The 21,160-nt window shown below is 43.8% G+C and overlaps 1 protein-coding gene across 1 annotated transcript in view; it reads left to right on the forward strand.

Moving 5' to 3' along the window:
* SLC15A2 (solute carrier family 15 member 2) overlaps window positions 1-19,613 on the forward strand; it is a 37,755-nt gene extending 18,142 nt beyond the window's left edge. The window contains exons 9-22 of the mRNA XM_065637924.1: window positions 511-597; window positions 928-1,017; window positions 1,370-1,414; window positions 3,638-3,670; window positions 4,738-4,826; window positions 6,508-6,589; window positions 8,458-8,583; window positions 9,374-9,538; window positions 11,993-12,039; window positions 13,341-13,451; window positions 14,812-14,908; window positions 17,278-17,424; window positions 18,461-18,565; window positions 19,437-19,613. Coding sequence (XP_065493996.1) covers window positions 511-597; window positions 928-1,017; window positions 1,370-1,414; window positions 3,638-3,670; window positions 4,738-4,826; window positions 6,508-6,589; window positions 8,458-8,583; window positions 9,374-9,538; window positions 11,993-12,039; window positions 13,341-13,451; window positions 14,812-14,908; window positions 17,278-17,424; window positions 18,461-18,565; window positions 19,437-19,613 — 1,401 coding nt within the window. The remainder of the gene's footprint in view (window positions 1-510; window positions 598-927; window positions 1,018-1,369; window positions 1,415-3,637; window positions 3,671-4,737; window positions 4,827-6,507; window positions 6,590-8,457; window positions 8,584-9,373; window positions 9,539-11,992; window positions 12,040-13,340; window positions 13,452-14,811; window positions 14,909-17,277; window positions 17,425-18,460; window positions 18,566-19,436) is intronic.
* Window positions 19,614-21,160: the final 1,547 nt, after the last annotated feature.

The raw sequence follows: 21,160 nt of genomic DNA on the forward strand, positions 1-21,160 counted from the left end.
AGTGAGAAACCAACCTGAAAGCTGATCTGGGAGTGAATGGGTCATGGGCTTCACCAGAAGTATGCAATAAGAACTAAAGAACAGGAGAGTTCTAGTTTTGACATTGCTTTGGATAATGAGGCATTTCTTCCCCAGCACAGTGATCAATCTGACAAGTGCTCTTTGGAAAAGAAATGAAGAAATGATGTTTAAAGCTTTATCATGTAGAAGGTTTTAAATCAAGCAAGAAACATTCTTTGGAGGGCTAGTTTCAGATTTGTCTCTGAAAAAGACAAGCCCATGAGGTAGTTCATCCCCACATCAGGCTTTTTAATCAACCAATGACACAGAAAATTTCCTGCAGAGAGTTGGTCATAAAGTATCCAATGCTAGATTTTGGAATTGTTCAGCAAAACTCTTGCAATTTTCTCGTGCTGTTTATGTTTGAGGATGGAGGGGGCAGCCTTGAGCTGGGAATGTGACAAGGGCAGATATGCCATGAGGGAATTACTCGCCTGTTTTTCTCCCTAGTTTGCTATTAAAAACAGACTGAAAAACCGCTCCCATCATATTCCAAAGAGAGATCACTGGCTGGACTGGGCATCAGAAAAATACTCGGTAAGTGATGCTCTAGCTGGCAAGTTTGGAGGGGCAAGTGGGCAGATGGGCAGACGGACACGGGAGACAATAAGACTGGCCTGGCCACAGCACTCCTCATTGCACCAGGTCTCATTTGTCCTGTCCCTTCCCACCTCTGTACTCTTCTGACCCTTAATAGATGGTTTAGGTGCTGCACTGAAATGCAGAAATGCAAATATGAACCGTAACCTGAATGGGTACAATGAATAACTGCCATGCAGAAAGAAATAGGAGCTCTTATGCTCTGTGGTTTGAATCACCTGTTGGCTTTTCACCCTCATCTTACCTTTCTGCCTGTTCTCTTTATAGAAACAGCTGATTGGGGAGGTTAAAATGGTGACACGTGTCCTCTTCCTCTTCATTCCGCTGCCAATGTTCTGGGCCCTGTTTGATCAGCAGGTACAGTACAGTGGATTGCAGGTCTGCCCGTCAGCCTGGATTTGCACTCTCGTCCTCCCAGAGTAACATCAAAGCATCCTGGGGACACAGAGTGCTGTGTTCCTACCAGGTGTCCGGGGGCTTGCCAAGGCAGTACCCACCATCACTGCTGGCCATCCCTTCACAGTCCTGACAGGTATCTGGCACAGAAGGGTGAGAAGGAAGAATGTACCCTGCCTGCCAGCAGGTGTTACAGGGAAGGGAAGGAATAGATGCAAAATAAGACTTCCAGCACTGTTGTCTTCTCTGTCCCCATGTTTTCTAGTCCCATAGGACATCTTGAAGGCTTCACAGCTGTCTGTTTTCTCCTTAGGGATCCAGGTGGACTTTGCAAGCCACAAAAATGAATGCTGATTTTGTAAGTACTTAACGTCACCAGGGCTGGTAAGACTAATAGTAACATCACTGCTCTTGCTTTTTAACCGGAGTCTTGCAGTACTAAGAGCATCTGCTTGATGGGTCTGGGTGAGTTGCACTTTTGGTGATTAGAAGTGAGAGGCTCTGTGCAGCCGTGTTCAATTCATCACAGCACATCTTGGCAAGGAGCGAGGGTTGGGGAGCCATCAGCAGCCTGCAAGGCCAGGAGTGCTGGTCTACTGGCAACCAGTTGCTCTGCAACCTTCAGCAGGTAGAGTTTGCAGCCTGCTGCCCACACTGAGGACAGACAAGTCCACGAAAGTTCACACAGCCCCTGTGAGGTGTAAGCAGAGCTATTGTAGTTGTGTATTTCTGCTCTGGATTACTTGGTGATACACTGAAGCCTGTAAAACCGGCAGAAATCTTTGCATATAGGGTAGAGATATGATGAGGATTAATTAGTTAGCAGCCATAAAGTTCTTCAAAAATGTGAATGGCAAATAGTGCAGGGTGCAGTGGCAGATAAATAAGGATCAGCTCTCTGCCTCAAAATTCCACCATACAGGGCTGGTTTACAGATATATATTTTAACAGGCCATCTGGATCTTACCTGTGAATGCTCACACCAGAATTTAGGCTTACAAATGCCCATTTTCCAGATTAAAATTGACTTAAAACCCAAAATTTGAGCCTTTCTGTGTCATTCCTGTTAAAAATTGGGCTCTCAGCATGTGACACTCATTAGGCTTAATTATTTCAAATGAGGCATGAAAAAGACTACACCTTGAGTAATATTTATCCACCTCAGAAAAAGAAAACAAAGTTCATGTGGTTTTTGTGATATGTGTCTAAAAACTTAATTTTCTGCTGTTTTGCTCACATGCACTTGGTGATTCATTCGCAGAACACCTAAGAATCACCAGGTGTCTGTTCTTAAACTCTCAGTGGTGGAGAAGGACACATTCAGGGATTTTTTTTTTTTTTTTTTTTTTTTTTTTGGTCACACCAAATTGCATAGGTTTTTGGCCTGTGTTTCAGTCTCATTCCCTCTCTACTGGTGAGTTGTCCTGACTAATGAAGGTTAGAATAAACTGCAACATTGGAGTGATCCCACCACTAGGCTTGTTGGCATTCAAGTTTGTAATATTCCATGTTTTTCCCTCCCGTAGAAAAAGGGCTCAGCTAGGAAGTCTGAAGTCAAACAGAGAATGATTTAGTGTGAGATGAAATCTTTGCAGGCTTTTTTCCTAATGTCACATTTGTATAGTGTGCATAAAGCAGCAGAAGAGGATGTTTGCCCGATATTTTTAATTGTAAGTCTCCTTTGCTGTGACCAGTGGTTTCCACTCTTCCAGGAGGCAGAGTTGGGCAATCATTCCAGATTCAGCTCAGGACAAGGCTGGCAGACAGGGAAAACCCCCCACAGAGCTTTCTTGGAAAGATATTATTTCCTTCCTAATTTCCCCCCCCGCTTTTCTTCATCATAACTTCAAATGATAAGCACTGCATGGAGTTTAGACAAATACCAGCCCTAATGTGGAGACAGCTCACTGGGGGACTGAGATCCCTCTATCCGTCCCCATTGACCTTTCCCAGTTGTGGCGACTGGGTACAGTGACGCAAGGGGAGGCACCTCTTGGAGCCTCGAGGACTCTTGGCTCAAACTTCTTAGTCACAGTTGGACAGTTGACCCAAGCCCATTTGGTGCCCTGGGCAGATGGAAGGAGGAGAGAGGTGTTTGTGCAGCCCACTGGCTCAGGGATGGTCCTTTGTCATCCTTTTGGGGTGCTTGGAAGAAATGGCAACAGAGAAGGTCCTGACCTTGAGAGCACTTGCAGGATTTGGTCTTTTCCCATTACAGAAGGAAGGAGGAAGCTCTAAGCCCAGATCCCAGCTGGGACGCTAACATGCCCATTCCTCCCCATTCATCTGCTCCATGGCTCAGCCAGTCTGAGAATGGGTCTCAGTACCTGTTACAGGCTGTGTCCCAGCTGCCATATATCAAGGTTTGAGTGTAGCTTCCTCCTGCAAAATTATTCTCATCAAACACTGTGTCCTTGGACAACAAGTGTCCAGAGCACAATATCAGCTGCTAAAGCGAACATAAAGGCTTTGAGGAAACAACTTTTGCTGCTGAGGCCTCTCCTGGACTGGCTGCTTATTTGCCATATGCACTGTTATATTATGGTGTTTATGAATCACTTGGAATATCTTTTTGTTTCAGGGAATATATGTCCTTCAGCCTGACCAAATGCAGGTAAAAGATACTATAGGGTAGGGAATAACCTTTAGAAATGTATTTTCTTTTTCTCTCTCTTTTTTAATTTTTCTTACGGGACCACTGGCCTTTCTCTGCTCCTTTTGAAGGTAATAGCAGTGTTCCTGCTGACTGCTGTGGCGTGGACTCTGCCTTATTGCTCACTAGCTGTTTTGAAAGCTTAGTCTTGGAGTTCAGAAGACCCAAAGGATGTCCTAACATGGAAGTTGAATCCTGCAGAACAGTGCAGAGGTGTGGGGAGACATGCCATCATAGTAGTGCTTGAACTAGTGTTGGCATGCGGAGGATACAAGCTGTGTCTCCTTTTAACATGCCCCTGCTCTGAGATGAACATATTACTTGAAATATGTTTTCTTCCTCCCTTCCTGCAGGGCAGATGAAAATGTGAAGGCTCCAAGACAGTGTCGTGTTGTCACAGTTAATTACAATTCTTACGGTGAACAGCTCTGGGGAAATTCAAAGCTGTTCTGTTCCCTGAAATCTTAATTCAAAACTGAAACAGCATTTCTCCCTGCTTGTATTTCCATGCTGTATTTTCTTGCTCTGCCACCGCTGGCTGGCAGACAAGCTCTGGCTGTCCCAGGAGAAATATAGCTCCTGGGGGATTACCAAGCTGTGTGGAAGTGCGAGAAATTGCAGTCTCACAGAGCAGTGCCTGTTCTTCTGCTGAAGTCCCAAGATGTTTCCATTATTGCTGATTTGCTGTAAGGTCCCACTGCAGCACTGAAGGTCACCTGCTTCTATTGTCAGTGGGTTTTGCACTTCTTAAAAACGTAATGTTTCAGTTCTCTCTTCAGGGAAATTGGGACAGTGATGCTTGCTTACCTCTTGGAGGGGAGGATATGAACAAAACTTATTCATGCCTATTAAAACTAAATAGCAGAGGCTGTCAGAATGCAAACTACGATTATGTTTTAAAAGGAGGTTTCAAAGTGTTTGTTCGTGTCCTTTCTGTAGTGGAATTATTTCTGGAGGACAGTGTTTTATGAGTTTAATTACTGAAAGTTGCTTTCTAGTCCCTAAACTCCCATTCTTTTGTGTTGCAGTTCTTAAATCCACTTCTTATTCTTGTCTTCATCCCAATTTTTGATCTTGGGCTCTACCCGCTGATAAACCTGTGCAAATTTAATTTCACGTAAGTACTTGAGGACAATGCAGATGCCTCAGTTCTTATTCTTTTGCAGCAAGTGTGCAGAATAGGTTTTAAGGAGAAGAAATAGAAATTTCCATTCACCCTTTACAGTACTTGCATCTAGTTCAGCCCCAACAGGCAGCGTCACCCTCTTCCATAGGCTCTGGAAATTCCAGAGGGGAAAATTCAGTGATGTTGGATTCTGATTTGTACAGATTTTGCCTGACAGCAGGTAAAGAACAGTCCCTCTTTGAATATGATCAACAAGTTCGTTGCCTTATCTCCTACATCACTCCTAAATAATTCCCTCCCTGAAGGATCCCTATGGGGCCAAAATCACTGTCCCATGTGGGCTACAGGTGGTGCTGTGAAAGCAGATTCCACACTAGAACCTAAACCAATAAGTACATAAGGGAATTTCCATATGACCCAATCAGAACTAAAATTCCGGAGAGACAAAACCAGGGTAAAACAGGGATGGAAGGAGCCTCAGAAGCCTTCTCCTTCAGCCTGCTGACCCTCTCCCATCACGCTGAATTACTTGCACCTAAAGACATAATAAAGACATTGTCGAGCCCTGCAGCATTGCTGCTTGGAGGACACACATCAGAAGGCGTGTTTCTCCACGCTGCCTCAGTGTGAGCCCTGGAGTGAACCCCAGCTCAACAGAAAAGTTCCTGCCTGATGGCTGGTTCACAAACCAGTTCCCCCAGCAACACGAGCTCACGCACCCATCAAGGACCGAGTGCCACGCACTCTGCGTCCCCTGGGTGTGGGATGCTCATGGGCTTCTGTCACCTTTAGCTGTACAAGTGGCTGTGGAAACACTGTAGCCTGCAGGGACTGAGTTTATGTAGCTGTGAAAATTTGTGCTACAAAATCCCAGTGCAGCATTGCAAGCAGTAAATATTTTCTTATCCCAGGGTACGGATCTGAGAAGCAGAGTTTGTGTTTCTAATCCGGATTTCCCACAGCCCAGTCAACCTGCAATGTGAATCCACTACAAAGAATGGAGACCACTGAATATAGAACCAGATTTCTTTCAAATCTCAACAACTCCATACGCAGTTTGGACCTGCCATTCTGGACCTATTTTATTCTGCTTTATATCAGATTGTCTCATGTTACTCTGGTAGAGTTGCACTAGTTTTGCTCTGAGTTCAGAAGCAAGCTCTTTATTCTCGATAAATGTAAATGTATTGGCATGAGAAATAACCCAGAATGATGCCACAGATGGTCAGGAACATTGATGACACAAACTATACATTTTTCTTCTCCTCATTCCTGTTGCTAAATAGCATGCTACTTTTCTTTTGCCCTTCCCAAGAGGGACTTGAAGATATATCATTTCTAGTGCTCCTTCCAACATCACAAGTTAACATAACGCCATGAGCTGTTCCCACTAGAAGAGCTAGGAATGCGATAATATGAAACTTGCAAGCAAAGAGCTTTTTTTCATGGCATGTCAGTTTTAATTTGCCTCAGTGCTGGCCTCATACAGAATAATACAATAGTTTTAAGTTAAATGATTGGCAATTTAAAGAGCACGTCATCCCCAGTGCCACCTGTTGGACAGTTTATTACATGGTTTTGGCACATCTTTGGCTCTGAGAAATGATATTCTATATTTTAAATTACTTTTTATTTTTTTTACTTAATGGCACCTCTTTCATTTGCTCCACAGACCTATTAGGAAAATGGCAACAGGTATGATCCTTGCAGGGATGGCGTTTGGACTTGCAGCCATTGTAGAAGTCAAAATAAATGTAAGTATAGCACAAAGGGTTTCTCAGGAATACTTTCTTATATATGCCTGTTAGATAATCCTTTCAACCATCGTATTCCTTGATTATAATTTTGATGTGTTCTTTACAATTAAGCATACTGATGCAGTTGCTAATGACGATTCTTACTTTGTCTACTTCCCTTCTCTCTCTCTGTCTCTCTCTCTGTCTCTCTTTCTCTCTTTCTAGTCCTTGCAGTTTTGCTGTGCCTTCATCTATATTGGCCTGTATTCTAGATTTCCATCGTCAAAGTGCTTGGCAGACATCTAGTTAATGCTAGTGATTAATTCCTAAAAGGTAGTCTGTTCTCTCTCCTTTTTCTTGCTGTAGTTTGCCTATATTTTACTGTTTGACTTTGGCTTTTTTTTTTTTTTAATTTATTTCCTTTCCTGCTTTAAGGCGGGGATGTGGTTTTTACAAGCCAAATGGATTCTCTGCTGAGGCAGGTGACTGCAGTCACTTCTGTAGTCACAGGCATCAGGGATGGCCAGGCATCCTAGACAGGACAGCAGCAAATCTATTGTAAATTCATTGTTAGCCCCTGCAGATTTGTACTGTTTGTTTCTGGCCTGTGACCAGGCTTCTGCAGACTTTGGCTGACCTTTGGCTCACAAGTTACTGTAGGATTAATTTTTAACACTTCCATGTATACTTTAAATGTTCTGTTAGAGTGGCTGGCACACAGCCCTGGATTAACATCTGCTGGTTCCTCAGGTGAATCCACTGACAAGTCTCCTGCTGAAATGAGACTTGGTGGGTTCAAGTCTTCTTCCTGATCTCTTTATGTGAGCAAAGAAATGCTCTCATTGCCGCCAGCAGCAGCTCTGGCTGAGCACTGAAATTCTGCTCTGGCTGTGGGTGACTCCTCCAGGCAGAGGCAAGGTGAGTTAGATGTTCCTCCCACCTGTGCATGGAAATTTTACTCTGAAGGCCGCTAAAAGCTTTACCAAAGAGGGGGATAGAATGGCCCACCTTGGCTTGGCTGTGCGTAGTGCAGGCGAAAAGCCACAGTAATGGGATTTGCTAGGTACCATTTAACAGGCCTGTTGGTCTAAAGCAGCATATGGGTACAGGGAAATTGGTGTTGCCTTATCTTCTCTGACAGTGTGTCTCCCCATGCAATAATAGCTCCGAAGTATTGCTGGCAGCTACTTTAGAAAATAAAGTGAGAAAAATAAAAGAGAAGTTTAAAACAAAAAATATTTTAGATCTGCAGTTAGTACAAGGCTGACACTGATTGAAGTACTCTTTCTAGGAAATGATTCCTGACAGCAAGGGGTACCTCTGTGCTGAAGACATCATCCTCCCTTTCTCAGAAAACAGGGAATAAGATCTATACAGTTGGCTGTTAGATAACATCGTGTCAAGGGATGCAAAAGCACCGATTACAGGCATGGAGCTGGACTGGGATTTGCAAAACTGCATAGCTTCTGGCCTAATTCTTTTCCCAGTCACTGACTGCAGTGGGAAATAGTTATTCTGGTCACTGCTTTTGAAAGCTAAGCACAATTTTTTCCATTCTGATATGATAGTTGGTTAAATCCAGGCACTAGGGAGCTGTGTAATAAAAACAGCGACTTTGTTATACCTGCCCAGCAGCTGTGGAGCCTGACACTTAGTGGTGTGAAGAGCAGTTTTGGGGAGGAACAATAGGTTGGCTACTTGAGCTACTATGAGCAAATCTCCCTAAGGAAGATTTATATTCAGTTTTCTCTGAGTGCAATGTCTGATGAGGAAGGGATGGAAAAGTGTCATTATAGAGAGGAAGACTCTTATGGCTAAAAAATGAAGATATATTAAAGTGCTAATAAAGCATACAGATGGCACTTAAAGCCTTTTACTTTAATTAGGAAACCGATATGCCTCGACTTGTCCCAGAAGAAAGTTTAATTCGAGTCCTGAATTTGGCAAAGAACCCTGTTCAAGTGACAATCCAAGACCGGGACCTGTTTCAGCAGCCCGTGGAGGCTTTTCAGGTAAGCGTATATGTGGGACTGGAAGGCCTGAATTGCATCTCATTGAAGAAAGGATGGGCTTTCTTTCAGGCAAGTTCTAATAAAGCCCACAGATACTAGAGCTTGTTCTCCTACACTGCCCTAGAAGTGTATGAGAATAGCTTTGAAAATGGAACACATTATCTCTGTTGATGAGACAGAAATAGAAAGTTTGGAGACATATTTCTATGGCAAAGGAGGAAATGGCTAAATACATTCACTTTTAATTAGGAATAAAGGATAATTGTCTTGAGATGAGCATGTAGAGATGTTCAGCTCACAACTCTCGGTGCTCTGATCAGGCATTGCTGCTGGGATCTGGATGGCATTTGAAAAGCATTTAGCTGCAAGGGAGGTGAGAAATGGGAAGGTAGTTAATTGGGCATGGGCACTGCATTGTTTCCTGTTTCAGCCTCTAGATTACTTTGCAGGTCAGACTAGTCTGGGACTCAGCCCAACAGTCCATTAACCACCAGCTGCCTGCAGTGTTCTAGATGTGGTCCCATCGAGGCAGCGCAGGGCCAGAGGAAGGGTAGCTGTGTGGGCAGAAGGTGCACCCTGGTCTTTGGGTTGCATCTGGCAAGGGAAGGTCCTCCAAGCTCTGGCTTGACCAGCCTGAACATAGATCAACATGGATCCTTTGCTGTAGAAAGCAGCTCTGACTGTTAGCTGCTTTTTACAGGCTCCCTTTACAGGGTTGCACTTGGTGGGAAGAGCCAGATCATTTTCCATCTGAAGAAAGAGTGTAACCAAGTTTGTATTTTTTTCACAGAACCCAGCTGAGTACTCAAAATTAATATTGAATGGAGAGCAACAGAGCCTTCGCTTCACCCTGCGACATCAAGGATTGTCTCTTGCTTTTAACTACACTGTGAAGGAAAAATCAGTATACAGCTTAATTGTTTTTGAGGCAGAAGGAAGCCTATCAAGCCGCTTAGTGAGTGTGGGAGTGAAGTGTAAATACAGTATTAATTCAATGGCTGTGATGATACAATGGGGTAATGGGCTCATTAATTCATTTGCTCAGTTGCAGTGTCTGATTGCTCTAAGCCTGACTCCTCTTAGCTAGAGGCACTGGATCTGTACACATTTCTGCTGGTTGATTAATAGAGGCGTTATGGCATCTGAGAGTTGCTGGGCACACTTTAATCCAGTGAACGCTGCAGTGGGAGAGCAGAGTCATGCCTGCTAGGCAGCAGAGCTCGAGAAAGCCGAGGAAACAGAGTTGGACATTTTCCCCAAAAGATTATTCTATAAAGCAAAGATGTTAAAGAGGCTCTAGGGCTGGGCATGGAATAAAAGCATCAGTGGAATGATTCCGTGTTTAGTTATTGCAAGTGTTTATTGAAAACGCACGGGAGACCCATTTGTTTTGCTGAACAGAATAAATTATTAAGCTCATTCTGGGGTCTGCAGCAGAGCCAGCTGCATTTGGACTTTCGTGTATTGCTGCAACAATCAGAGAGAGGCATATGGGATGCATATAGGGTCAGATTCTGATATATTTTACATGCAGCTGTATCCCAAGAAACAATCGTGAGATGTATGGTGTTATTCCACATTGTGGCAGGTGTGTATGTATGTGTGTAAATACCATCAGAACCTGTCCTTGTGTTAAAATATCAATTCTCTTTGCAGCTCCTCAGCCTCCTACCTTGCAGGGTTGCCATACTAAGCATTCAGTATTGTACGGTAGAAATCACGTAACTGTTTTAAAAATGAGGAGTTTTAAGAATTAATTTTTTCCTAACATCGGGGTTTTTTCTGCTCTAAGGTTTGAAGCCTGGGGCTCATTGTCACATGCTGTTAAGTTTCCCTCTGACCCTGATGACTGTGTGCTGTTAACTTAAGAAATGGATGCTCACACAGTGATTCTCATACAGTCCTCAAGAAGAGAAAGCCCATGACAGCGTGGAGCAATGCAGTCTCTGAGCCTCAGTATTTCCCTGTGCTGCCCTAGCTGTCCAGCCTATGCTTAAATCAATGCCTGCCCTGGCATGGACAAGTTCCCATGCACCAAGGAGCAGCAGTGCTGTTGGGTGGTGCTATTAGACCCATCATCCTCAGCTGTAGATAAAGGAGGTGCGGAAGACAGTGTGGTAAGCGATGCTCACTTTTCCAGCATTGCAACACCAGGAAGGCACTGCCAGCATCACTGCTGTGTTGCAGGGCTTGCTCTGGAGGAGCCATGGCCCACGCCAGCCTCCCTGGCTGCTGGATCTGGCCCCCTCACTCAGGTGAGGGTGTTTTCCAAGAAGGACCCAAGCTGATATTGGTTTCTTCTCATTTGTGGGCTGTTGAGAGGGCAGAAAATGAAGTAGAGAGCTCTGGGGATCATTAATGAAAGCGAGTAATAATTTGGCTGGCCTGTCTGCAGCAAACTAGAGTATTAATCTCATGTGTCTCCTATGGAAAAAAGATGTTTATTATTTATTGCTCTGACACTTATTATTCACTGTGGCTATTTATTATTTAGGGTATACATAATTTGTACATCAGCATATCAAACTGAAGTACTGAAATTCTGGATCCTTGGTCTCAGAAGCTCAGGGTTTTAACATCAGGAAGAAAGTGTGGAGAAAGGGCTAGAAAATTTTAAGAGAAAGCCAGTTTCTGAAGGTAGATTCGGTCCCTTTTGCCTTGCCTGAGTTCCTTCTGTGTGAAACAAATTGAAATTATCCTTCCAGCTTAAGTGGACATGGCACAACTGTGGATTTCTACCAGCCAAGAGCTTTGCTATGTTTTCTTTTTGTTTGAAGGGCAGGGCTGCGTCTTTACTTTTTTCAGCATTGTACACCTAATAGGCTCTCCTCAAACAACCCTCTTTTGAGTATTGAGGGTCAGGGAAAAAATGAGTGATACACGATGATCAGAATAGTAACAGAGTGGTTCTTCTTGGCTTTAGGCTTCTGTGAAGTCTATGACTGTGCCACAAACCAAGGTCTGAAAGTTAGGCAGTTGCAGGTTTTGTAGGAGTAAGGCATCCATGTTTAATTGTAATTAATCATTGAAAAAGGCTAATGTGGATAGTGCTCCCTTGCTATCTTCAGATCAAGACAAATATTTTTTGGAATGTGTTACATGCCTCAGTAAAAGGGTGACTGGCTGAAACTCTATAGCGTTTGTTACACAGGAGATGAGGAAAACAAAGTATGATCTCATCTTAAGCACTTGGTGGAGCTGAAACTTTGTCATTGGCTTCATTGTACCAGGATTTCACTTCTGTGACCTGATGTAAAGCTCATGTGAGAACCCAGCCGCTTTCCATGGGCTTTGCAACACATATATAACCCACAGACACTAGTATTTTCTGCTACATCTTGTTTATATGACAGCATTAATAAATATGTTTGATTTTTTTTTTTTTTTTTTTTTCTCTTCTCCTCTTTAGATTACAGACTTGGAAGCAAAGCCAGAAAATGGTTTGGCAGCTGTTAGGTAGGAATGAGTTTTTTGAGGATTTGGAGATGGTGGGGTGAGGGAAGCTGCTTTTGTCGAATACAAACTGTATGTAACATAACCCAGATGTTCTCAGGTTGGAATCTAGTCCACACTTGTCATGCAAGACTGAGGTGTCAGCTGCAGGGGCTTGACAGCGTGTCAGCTCCCACACTTGCCATGCAGAGCTGAGCATTATTGCTGCTTACTGCCTAGGACAGTCTGGGCTTAGATGGCAACATGAAAGATCTCCTCTCTTGGAAGAGAGGTAAATTCATCTCACCTTGTCCCACCTCTTTGGGAAAGAAAAGGAAGAAGCAACTGGAAAGGAGCTGTTGCCATTTGTCCTCTGCGAACTGGCCAACCCATGACGTTTGTTTATCTCACCCAACCTCGTGCACAAATGCCTACTAAATTGCATACAGCAACAATTTTACATCCTCGTAGACAATTCAGCTGGGCATTGGGCTCTGCTTAAGCAGCTAGTCTGCTTTCCAAATTTGAGCTAGTCCATGAACAGTCCTGTTCTGGTTGTGCCAAGGTGCCATTTTCCCATGAACATTTTTGACAGAATCCCAAAACTTCCCCTTCAAAAATTTTAAGTGGTTTCACTAGGAAAAAAATTTTCCACTGAAAAGTTACTTTTGTTAAGCTCTTGACTATCATCAGGGGTTTCACACCCATTTTAAGAACAGAAAACCAAAATATTTTAAATCATAGATCAAATGAAAGGATTTTGTTTTGCTAACAATTTTTGAGTTGTCAAAAGGAAACTGTCTCTTGTGTGTGAAAAAGTACATAAACACTGGAGGAAAAAACCAAACCTGAACATTCCCATTAAAGTTTTGGTTTTGATGAAAATATCTTATTTTACTAGAAAACTCTTTCCCCACTGGTAAAAACCTCCTTGGAATGTATGCCAGCGTGGTGCACGTGCTCATCAGGACACACAACTTTATAGTTTCCTGGGGTGGGCTGGCACTCTGTCCTCTCCAACAGCCATGGAGCAATCTTTGAAGGTCTATGAGAAGAGATTGCCTGGAAGTCCCAACCCACAAAAAGTGAGGGTCACTTTTCGCAGAAGTAAGAAGAGTAAAATTACACAGCAGGGAAAACTAATTTTAATTTGAAAAACTGGGCAACGAATCAGGTGGATGTATTGGTAGCTTGCAGGAGAGGCTGTCGCACCCTCATGGAGTTAGAGAATGCTTTGGGAGAGGGCGCACGCTTCTTCTAGAGTGTCTGATATTATGCTTCTCCTGCCCTGTTTGGCAACCCAATGAAATATACTTTCTTTGCAGATTCATTAATGGTTGGAGCCAAGATGTCAACCTCACTATTGACAGCAAACGGTTCATTGCTGTTCAGAAAAACTACAGTGCTTCTGAGTACTTGCTGCTGGAGAGGGACAAGTAAGTTTCCCTTGTTGTGCTGAAGGTCCTTGCTGAGGCCTTTGCTTGGATACAGTGGGGCTTTTCTCAGGTGAAAAGCAAAACTTTCATTGCTATAGTCTTGGCATTTGGTTGTGGGGGCAGATGTTTGTAAAACAAGCAGAATTATCGGCTCTGCACAGAGCAGGTGCTCCGGGCCACTTGTGCGTGTGCAGAAGCACCACGCATTTAGTCTGCAAAGTGTCCGAGCCAAAGGACAGCAAGTCAGTATCTCTGTGTGTGATATGCAGCAGAGCAGATTCAGCCTCCAAACAGTGTCTGGGGTAGCTCCCTTCCTGTGGCTGTTATGGCTTTGGTAAGATAAAATCAATAAGGGACAAAGCACGGAAATTTTATTCCCATGACGTGAGTATAATGACATTGTAATTTAGGCTATAATTCAACTTTTCTCAGAGGTGGGTTGGGGGAATTTTGGAAACCCAAAAAGCCTTTTGAAGAAGTCCAGATATAGCACTTAACTTTCTATGAGCTTTTATTCACATTACATTGGGGCCCCAAGGGAAGAAACTGGCCATTCCTGTGCATCTGTCAGCAGAGTAAGGTGGGATGTGCTCCAGTCCTCTCTACCATTTGATGCATGCTCTATTTTGATATCCTCTCTGACCCAAGCTCTTAGCCTTAGGATGCTCTTGGGAAAAGACAGTTGGTATTCCACACTACAAAGCGTTGGTATGTGGGCTGGTAGCATCATGTAACGTTACATGGCTTTGCAGGCTGGGCTTGTTAGATAGGAACTCCATATGGCCTTGGTTTGGCAGCACTGGAGTTGGCTCTTGTAGGGTATTTCTGGCATTTGCAATGTTTCAAAACAAGCTTCAGGGCTTTTCTCTGCATCAGCTCCATCCAAAATATTTATTGCTGCAATTTAGTAGGATGCAGCAGCCATTGTGGCAATGCTGCTGAGCCTCTATGCTATCTCAAGCATCCAAAATCAGAAGAACAAATATGAAGGCTAATTTGCTCTACTGAAAGGAAATAAAATGGCTTGTGGGTGCATGCGTCTAATTTCCTGAAGGCTGTGTGAGCCTGGCTAACTCCTCTGGCCCACAGTTCCTCAAGGAGTGGAGAAAACTTTGGAAGGAAATTAAACCTGAAGGGGAAAAAATCAGTGCTAGGAAGAAGCAGAAACCACTTAAAAATGTTAGCAGTAGCCTAGGTCATTAGGTGAACTCCAGTCGGTGCCCACATGTTTCTTGAAAGATTAGTCATCTGACATAAACATGACTGCAGCTTTGCCCCATTTTAGAGGCCTGTTTGACGGCTCTGTGTTCTTTGTCTGTGGGACTAACTGGGAAATACTGTATTTCATCATTGTATCTAGATATAATAATGGAAAATGCATAACTGAAATGGGAGAATTCACCCTGGAGCTCGGGCTGCTTGACTTCGGCGCATCATACACCTTTGTGATAACTAACGTAAGTGTCTCTGACGGTAACAAGCTCCTTCTGTTCTAGTCTCTGGCAGTGCTTTTGTTCTTATGTTTGTGACTCTCACTTGCTCTCTGCACCCTGCCTCTCAGTCCATTATACAAGGGCCAATAAAACATTTTGGCACCTACATAAGTGAGGTGGGTGGGTACTCATTCCACTTTAGACTGTGATCTTGTCAGATCTCATGGGCTAAACAAGAAGTAAGGTCTTTTCCTTGACGGAGATCCTCTGTGGAAAATCGTGTGATCTGTGGTTTGTGCTGGTCTCATGCCACCCTTGTTCAGTTAACACTGACCTATCACACTGTGAAGAACTATTATTGTCTGCCAAGGGTTTGTTGTCGTTAAAATACTGTATCTGGTGGTACCTCACTCCTGAAAAACTCTGCACAGTCTGCTGCATCCTTGCATTTAACTTACCGATCTTCCAAGACTTGTGGATTGTGCATGGAGGGAAGAGGGACAAACTGTTGAGGGAGGAGGTTGGTGAGATGGACCATCTCTTTTTCCTCCTCTCATTGTCTGTACAGCTCATGTGGAGCCTAGCGTAAAGTCAAGGCATGGTTTTATGAACCTAGCCCTGATGGGGTGTGAGCACTGCTGAGAGGGTGGATTCCTTTCCCTGCCTGCCAGCCTCTTAGGCACACTGATCCAACCCTGGTCCAGCTGGCAGGAGCCATGGAGATGAACATGATCAGCTTAGCTCCTATTTTAACCTTTCCACTACACGGGCACACAGACAAACCAGGTGTGACAGGACACACTGCTAAGCTGCCCTCTGGGACTTTGACTACTGTGTTGTGATGAGCAGAGCAAAGTGCTGTCAGCTGCTTCCTGGCAGTAACATCTCCCTGCTGGGCAATTAATGGGAGCTGTTCATGTCTGCAGAGTCCAAATACGTAGGGGAAGAAATATAGCTGCAAAGCACCTGGCTTGCCTTTTTTTTTTTCTTCAGTAGCTGGAGTGGGAGGCATGGTCCTGGAGGGAACAGGCAGATGCTGCCATCTGTGAGTGCAGAGATTTATGTACATAAAACACATACACATTTGAAGTGGTGTTGGCCAGACTCTTCCTCCATGGCTGCAAGCCTCTTTTACCAGATGAGAAACCGAGTAGAGAAGTTGCATGAAGAATATTACACTAAGAATATTGCCCCAGAGCCTCTTCTAATGCAACTGAGTCAGGGCCAGTTGAGGTAGTTATATCCCATTTCACTGAAAGCAAGGATTCCAGTTCCTGGTCCCATTTACAGAAGTCCCTGCAGTAGCCATGGCTGCTCTGGGGTGGCTCTGTGCCACAGCCCTCCTGGACCCTGTGCTAATCCTTTAATCTTTTTGACCCTCTGTTTTTCCATCTCTCTCCCTTTGGTTTCCTCCTTGTGTAGAGAGTGAGTTTGATCTGAGACCAAGATCATTTTTAATTATTGCAGTGGTATGTACTGAGTGCTGCTCCTCTGCCAGGAGTGCTATATGGAAGAAACAAGAATGCAATATATTAGTCTGCTAATGTGGCTGAACTGTGATATCTAAATCATGGGGATGCTGCCTTCCACCCAGCCTTCCTCAGTGTGCAATTATAGTATGGTGCTTGTGACATTTCTTTATGGGCTAAAGAGCAATGCACAGCTCTCCTCTCACCCCTTTTAGCCTGCTAAAATACAGTCTCTTGATTTGCCTCCCAGCATGGTGATTAAGTAGGTCTCGTAAACACCCCTTGTATTTTACCAAGTACTCTTCTTAAACATGGGGTGTTCTGCCTGAAATCATTTCAGCCTAGTGTTTTTCTGGCTGCTTGTCAAATCTCTCTCCACCTATCTCCATCAGAGGCAATATTAATTACACCCGGAGAAGCAAACAAAAATAATTAGGAATACGGTTACCATAACTATCTGAATATATCTGCCATGGGGCAGTCTCTGTTACTCTTGACCTGGATTCGTTTTGGGTGTTAGAGTTATTGTAGGGGAGCTGTACAGTGCTGATGAAATGGGAACAGTGACCACATGGATGCAATGAGCATTTATCCTCTTGTCCTCATCTGGCCTTGGGGATAGCAGCAGTTCACTGGCCCTGCACAAGTACCCCACAGGCTTTTCCCAGCCCCACTACAAAGGCAACTTGTTTGTTTGCAACAACTCATGCAACTCTTGACATGAATGAGCTGGGATGCAGGAGTCAGCCCGTTCCCAACAGGCTTGGAAATGGCAGGGACCAGAACCAGAGATTTGCTTCCAGGGCAGAGCTTTGCTTCCACCTTTACTTAAAATTTCATTTTAGTAAACTGGCTGTAGGGGTCCAGGCTAAGAAGGATCTGATCTTTAAGCGGCTAATCAATGTACCTTTATTTTCCCACTAGGTTTCTGGAGGTGCTGTTAAGACATGGAAGTCAGAAGACATCAAACCCAACAATGTCCATATGGCTTGGCAGATACCACAATACTTATTGATATCTGCTGGGGAGGTGATGTTCTCCATCACAGGTCTGGCCTTCTCCTATTCTCAGGTACTCCATTTAAAGATAAGGGGCTTACAATTAGACTTCAGAATTTATTCCTGCATCTGCCATTGACTTGTAATATGTCCTTTGGCATGATGCTTATTGACAATGTTATCTGTGTTTCAGCTAAACTTTGGATTATAACACCACTTGCTGGGTGTCCTTAAGCTAAATTAATTCATGCTCTGAAGATACCCATTCTCAGTTATATTCAGGAAACTCCTTTTCTGGTAAAGTGGAGAACATAGAAAAGAACTGCATAAAAATGCATTTTAATGTGAAATTTCTGAATACTGTAATATCAGACTTTTCTCTCAGTGAAATATTTTGTAGTGGGTATTTTCCAGAGATAGAAAGGCAAAGGTATCTCAAGGACCACGGAGTGGCATGGGGGCTTGGAACCTGCTTTAAGCTGAGAGATTGAAGGAGTCTAAGCCTAACCGAGTCTGTAACAAAGGGTAACGAGTGTGCGAGGGATGATTTAATTGTGGTATACTGTGTTGTTTGTGAGGAGAGAGGACTGAGACATTACAAAATCAAAAAGCTAAAGCTACTTATATTTATCCTTGGAGCAAAGTGCAGATGTTTATTAACAAGGGCCATTAATACAGTGGGACAATGTGTCATGTGGTGTGGAAAATTTGTCATCAGCAGGAAGCCTAACATCAAGATCCAGTCTCTTCTCCAAACGTGTTACAGCCACATGGCACCAGACTCCAAGCTGCAGGGCTTCTTTTGGGGCTCCCTGGGCTTACTGATCTAACAATTTCAGATTATGTAGGCTGGGGATGATCAGGATCCAGCTCTGCAGCCACAGCATCATCATCATCATGTGTCCTTCTGGAGGACATGTTTCACAAGCTCCTTGGATGCAGCGTTGAGACTGACCACAGAGATTAACCACTCTGCACAGAGGAAATTCCACTATCTTCTCCTAAACTGAGCCTGGGAACACCTACACCAGATAGGACATTGCAAGGGTGAACCAGGGCAGAAGGGCACAGTGTGACACCCACTGATCAGGCCCTTTTCCTCTTTTCAGTCTCCAGCCAGCATGAAGTCGGTGCTGCAGGCGGGCTGGCTGCTCACGGTGGCCATTGGGAATACCCTTGTGCTCGTTGTTGCCCAGGCTGCACCAATGGCACAGGTATGGTTCAGCTCTTAAAACAGAGGTAATACTTTAAAACAAGCCCTAGATGGTGCTTCTGGATGTCTGTGTCCTAGAGGCAGAGCTTCTCCACACAGCCCAGGCTTCTGCAATGAGCGGTGGCAGCCTGCACACAGCAGATCCCAGCCAGGGCTCTGCGTTGTCCCCAGCAGTGATGCCCTCTGGAGCAGTGGCTTTCCCTGAGCCTCCCAGTGGCAGTCAACAATGCTGTGACCTGCAGTGTGGTGACATTGCTGGAGCTCAGCTCCAGGCAAGCAGGCTGGATTTGGGCCTGGAGCCTGGACACGATGCCAACCATGTGCTGCAGTTGCTCACCAAAGGCAGCTTGTCTCTGTCCATCTAGGAAGTGGGCAGGAGCCTCCTCGGCTGTCCAGCTTGGGACTCCTTCAGGGCCAGCTACCTGTGGCACCCCTGAGGTGTCGGGCTTGCACAGACAGGTTGTGGTGCAGAGCTTGTTAAATTCAGGCTATCAGACTTCTGGGATGGTGGCATCAAGGTGTGAACAGGGGCTTGTTGCTGGCTGGCATGAAACTGCCTCTACCAAAGGCATTTTGTGGGCAAAAAGCCCGGACAGGCATGTTCGAGTCGGGACAGATTTGTAAGAAAAGATTTAATGAAACTAGTCCAATTTAACTGGTTTGTTTCAAGGCATATCACATATTCATAATTACATTATGTGTAAATGAGTTTACCAGCAAACAGGATGAGAAAGTTCCTATCATGTAAGCAATCTTGAAAGTGGAAAAGTAGTTTTTACCCAGCCCTTTAAAAAGCACTTGGAAGTGCAGAGAAATCCTCTGGACTGAGAGTCTGGGGTCTCCTGACCTGTTGTTCTTTTTTTCTTTCCCAGTGGGCTGAATTTGTCTTGTTCACTGTTCTCCTCTTTGCTGTGTGCATTGTTTTCTCCATCATGGGATATTTCTATGTCAGTGTGGATCCGAAGGACCTGGAAGAAAAGGAAGAAAAGAGAGAAACTGCAAGCAGAGGAAACATGATTAGTCTCGTTACTCAGAAAACAAAACTCTAACACTGGGATTGTTTTTATTTTTTAACTCAGTAGATGGGAGCGTAAAAGAAGCGTGGGTACAACGTTATTTTATTTTATAGCATTGCAGTCTTTATTACTCAAAATGTAGCCACCTTCTAAATGGGACCAAATAGCCCTCTATAAAAACAATGGGGGTCCTGAAATCAGAGCAAAACTCTCTGGGAAATCTCCTCTGGTATTAAAAGCCCTTATAAGTAAATACAGTGTAATTTAAAACCTGCCCATTGTTTCTAACCATGGAATGCTTTCCTGTGATTTTGTTCTAAACTTATATTTAGGGCAGCAGGGAGGAAGGGTGGAAGGAATGTCATATGACAGCAAAAATTGGAGATGTTGGGAGAAAATAATGAACACCCAGAATAGGAATTAGGGAAGAATAGATGTTACTGACAGAAGAATTTTTAATGCTGTCATCAAGGACTGGAAGTGTTACACACAATCCCAAAGGATTTAATAATGTAATTCTCCTTATGAGTATTTCACCCTGTTATTGCGTGTTATGAATGGTCCTGATTTATGACTTTTGCCTCCAGGCTCAGAAGTAATAACAGGGAATTAAATTCTGCAGGCTAAAATATTCCCAAAACACTACTGAAGAAGATATTCATGCAACCATTTGTCCAATACCCATTTTTTCCCATAAGTTTTTAGCAACTGATGATGTTCTTTGATTAGATACGATTACAGAATTGGTTTATGCTTTCTTATTTCAGAAATCCAGACAGTTATTTGTCATCTTTCTATATATTAAGCCTTTATTGGGCATTTCCTTTTACAGCACCTGCCACTGTTAGGATATGGCTGATTTCTTATCTCATGCTTCAGTTATTCTCCCCTGGGAGACATGTTGCAGCAGTTTCTATAAAATTCCAGGCATCCTGCAGTGAGTTAAACAAGGATGCACTTTATCATTTTTTCTGCCTACACAAGGAAACCATGGCATAGGAGATGTTTCTTTTTCCCCTCTGTTGTTGTGTCTCTCTACCAAACTTTGGATCTAGCTATTTTATTGGAATTGTGATATAATTTTCTGATTTTCCTCGCTTGCGTGAAGCCGAGATTTCATGTTCTGCATAGAAGTAATTCAAGCATTGCTGACCTACTAAAACTCCTAAGAGACTCCCTGCCTTCACCTGTTGCTCCAAGGCCGCAGTTATAACAGTTATGGCCTATTTTACAACAAGGTGGCCAATAAGATCTTCACGTTCACGGAGAATAGATTTTAAATGATGTTTCCTCTTGCATCGTGGCATTGGCCATAGGTGGTCACTAGTGCTTTGATTCAGGAGATCATGAAACACAAATTTATCTTCATTCCTGTTTAGGATAGTGCCAGAGAATATGCTTAGCTTGACATCTCTGCTACTTTGATGTGCCACCTTGAGTGTGATCTTGAGTAAGACTGAGAAAGCCCCACTTTTTGGTTTATAACTAGAAGACCTGCAACCTCAGATTGTTTCCTTTGCTTCCTGTCCCAAGTGATCACGAACTTCCACCACGAGTTCTGCATAAGCTCCTGCCTGCTG

This window comes from Caloenas nicobarica, chromosome 6 (assembly GCF_036013445.1).
Source record: "Caloenas nicobarica isolate bCalNic1 chromosome 6, bCalNic1.hap1, whole genome shotgun sequence".
Lineage (NCBI taxonomy): Eukaryota > Metazoa > Chordata > Aves > Columbiformes > Columbidae > Caloenas > Caloenas nicobarica.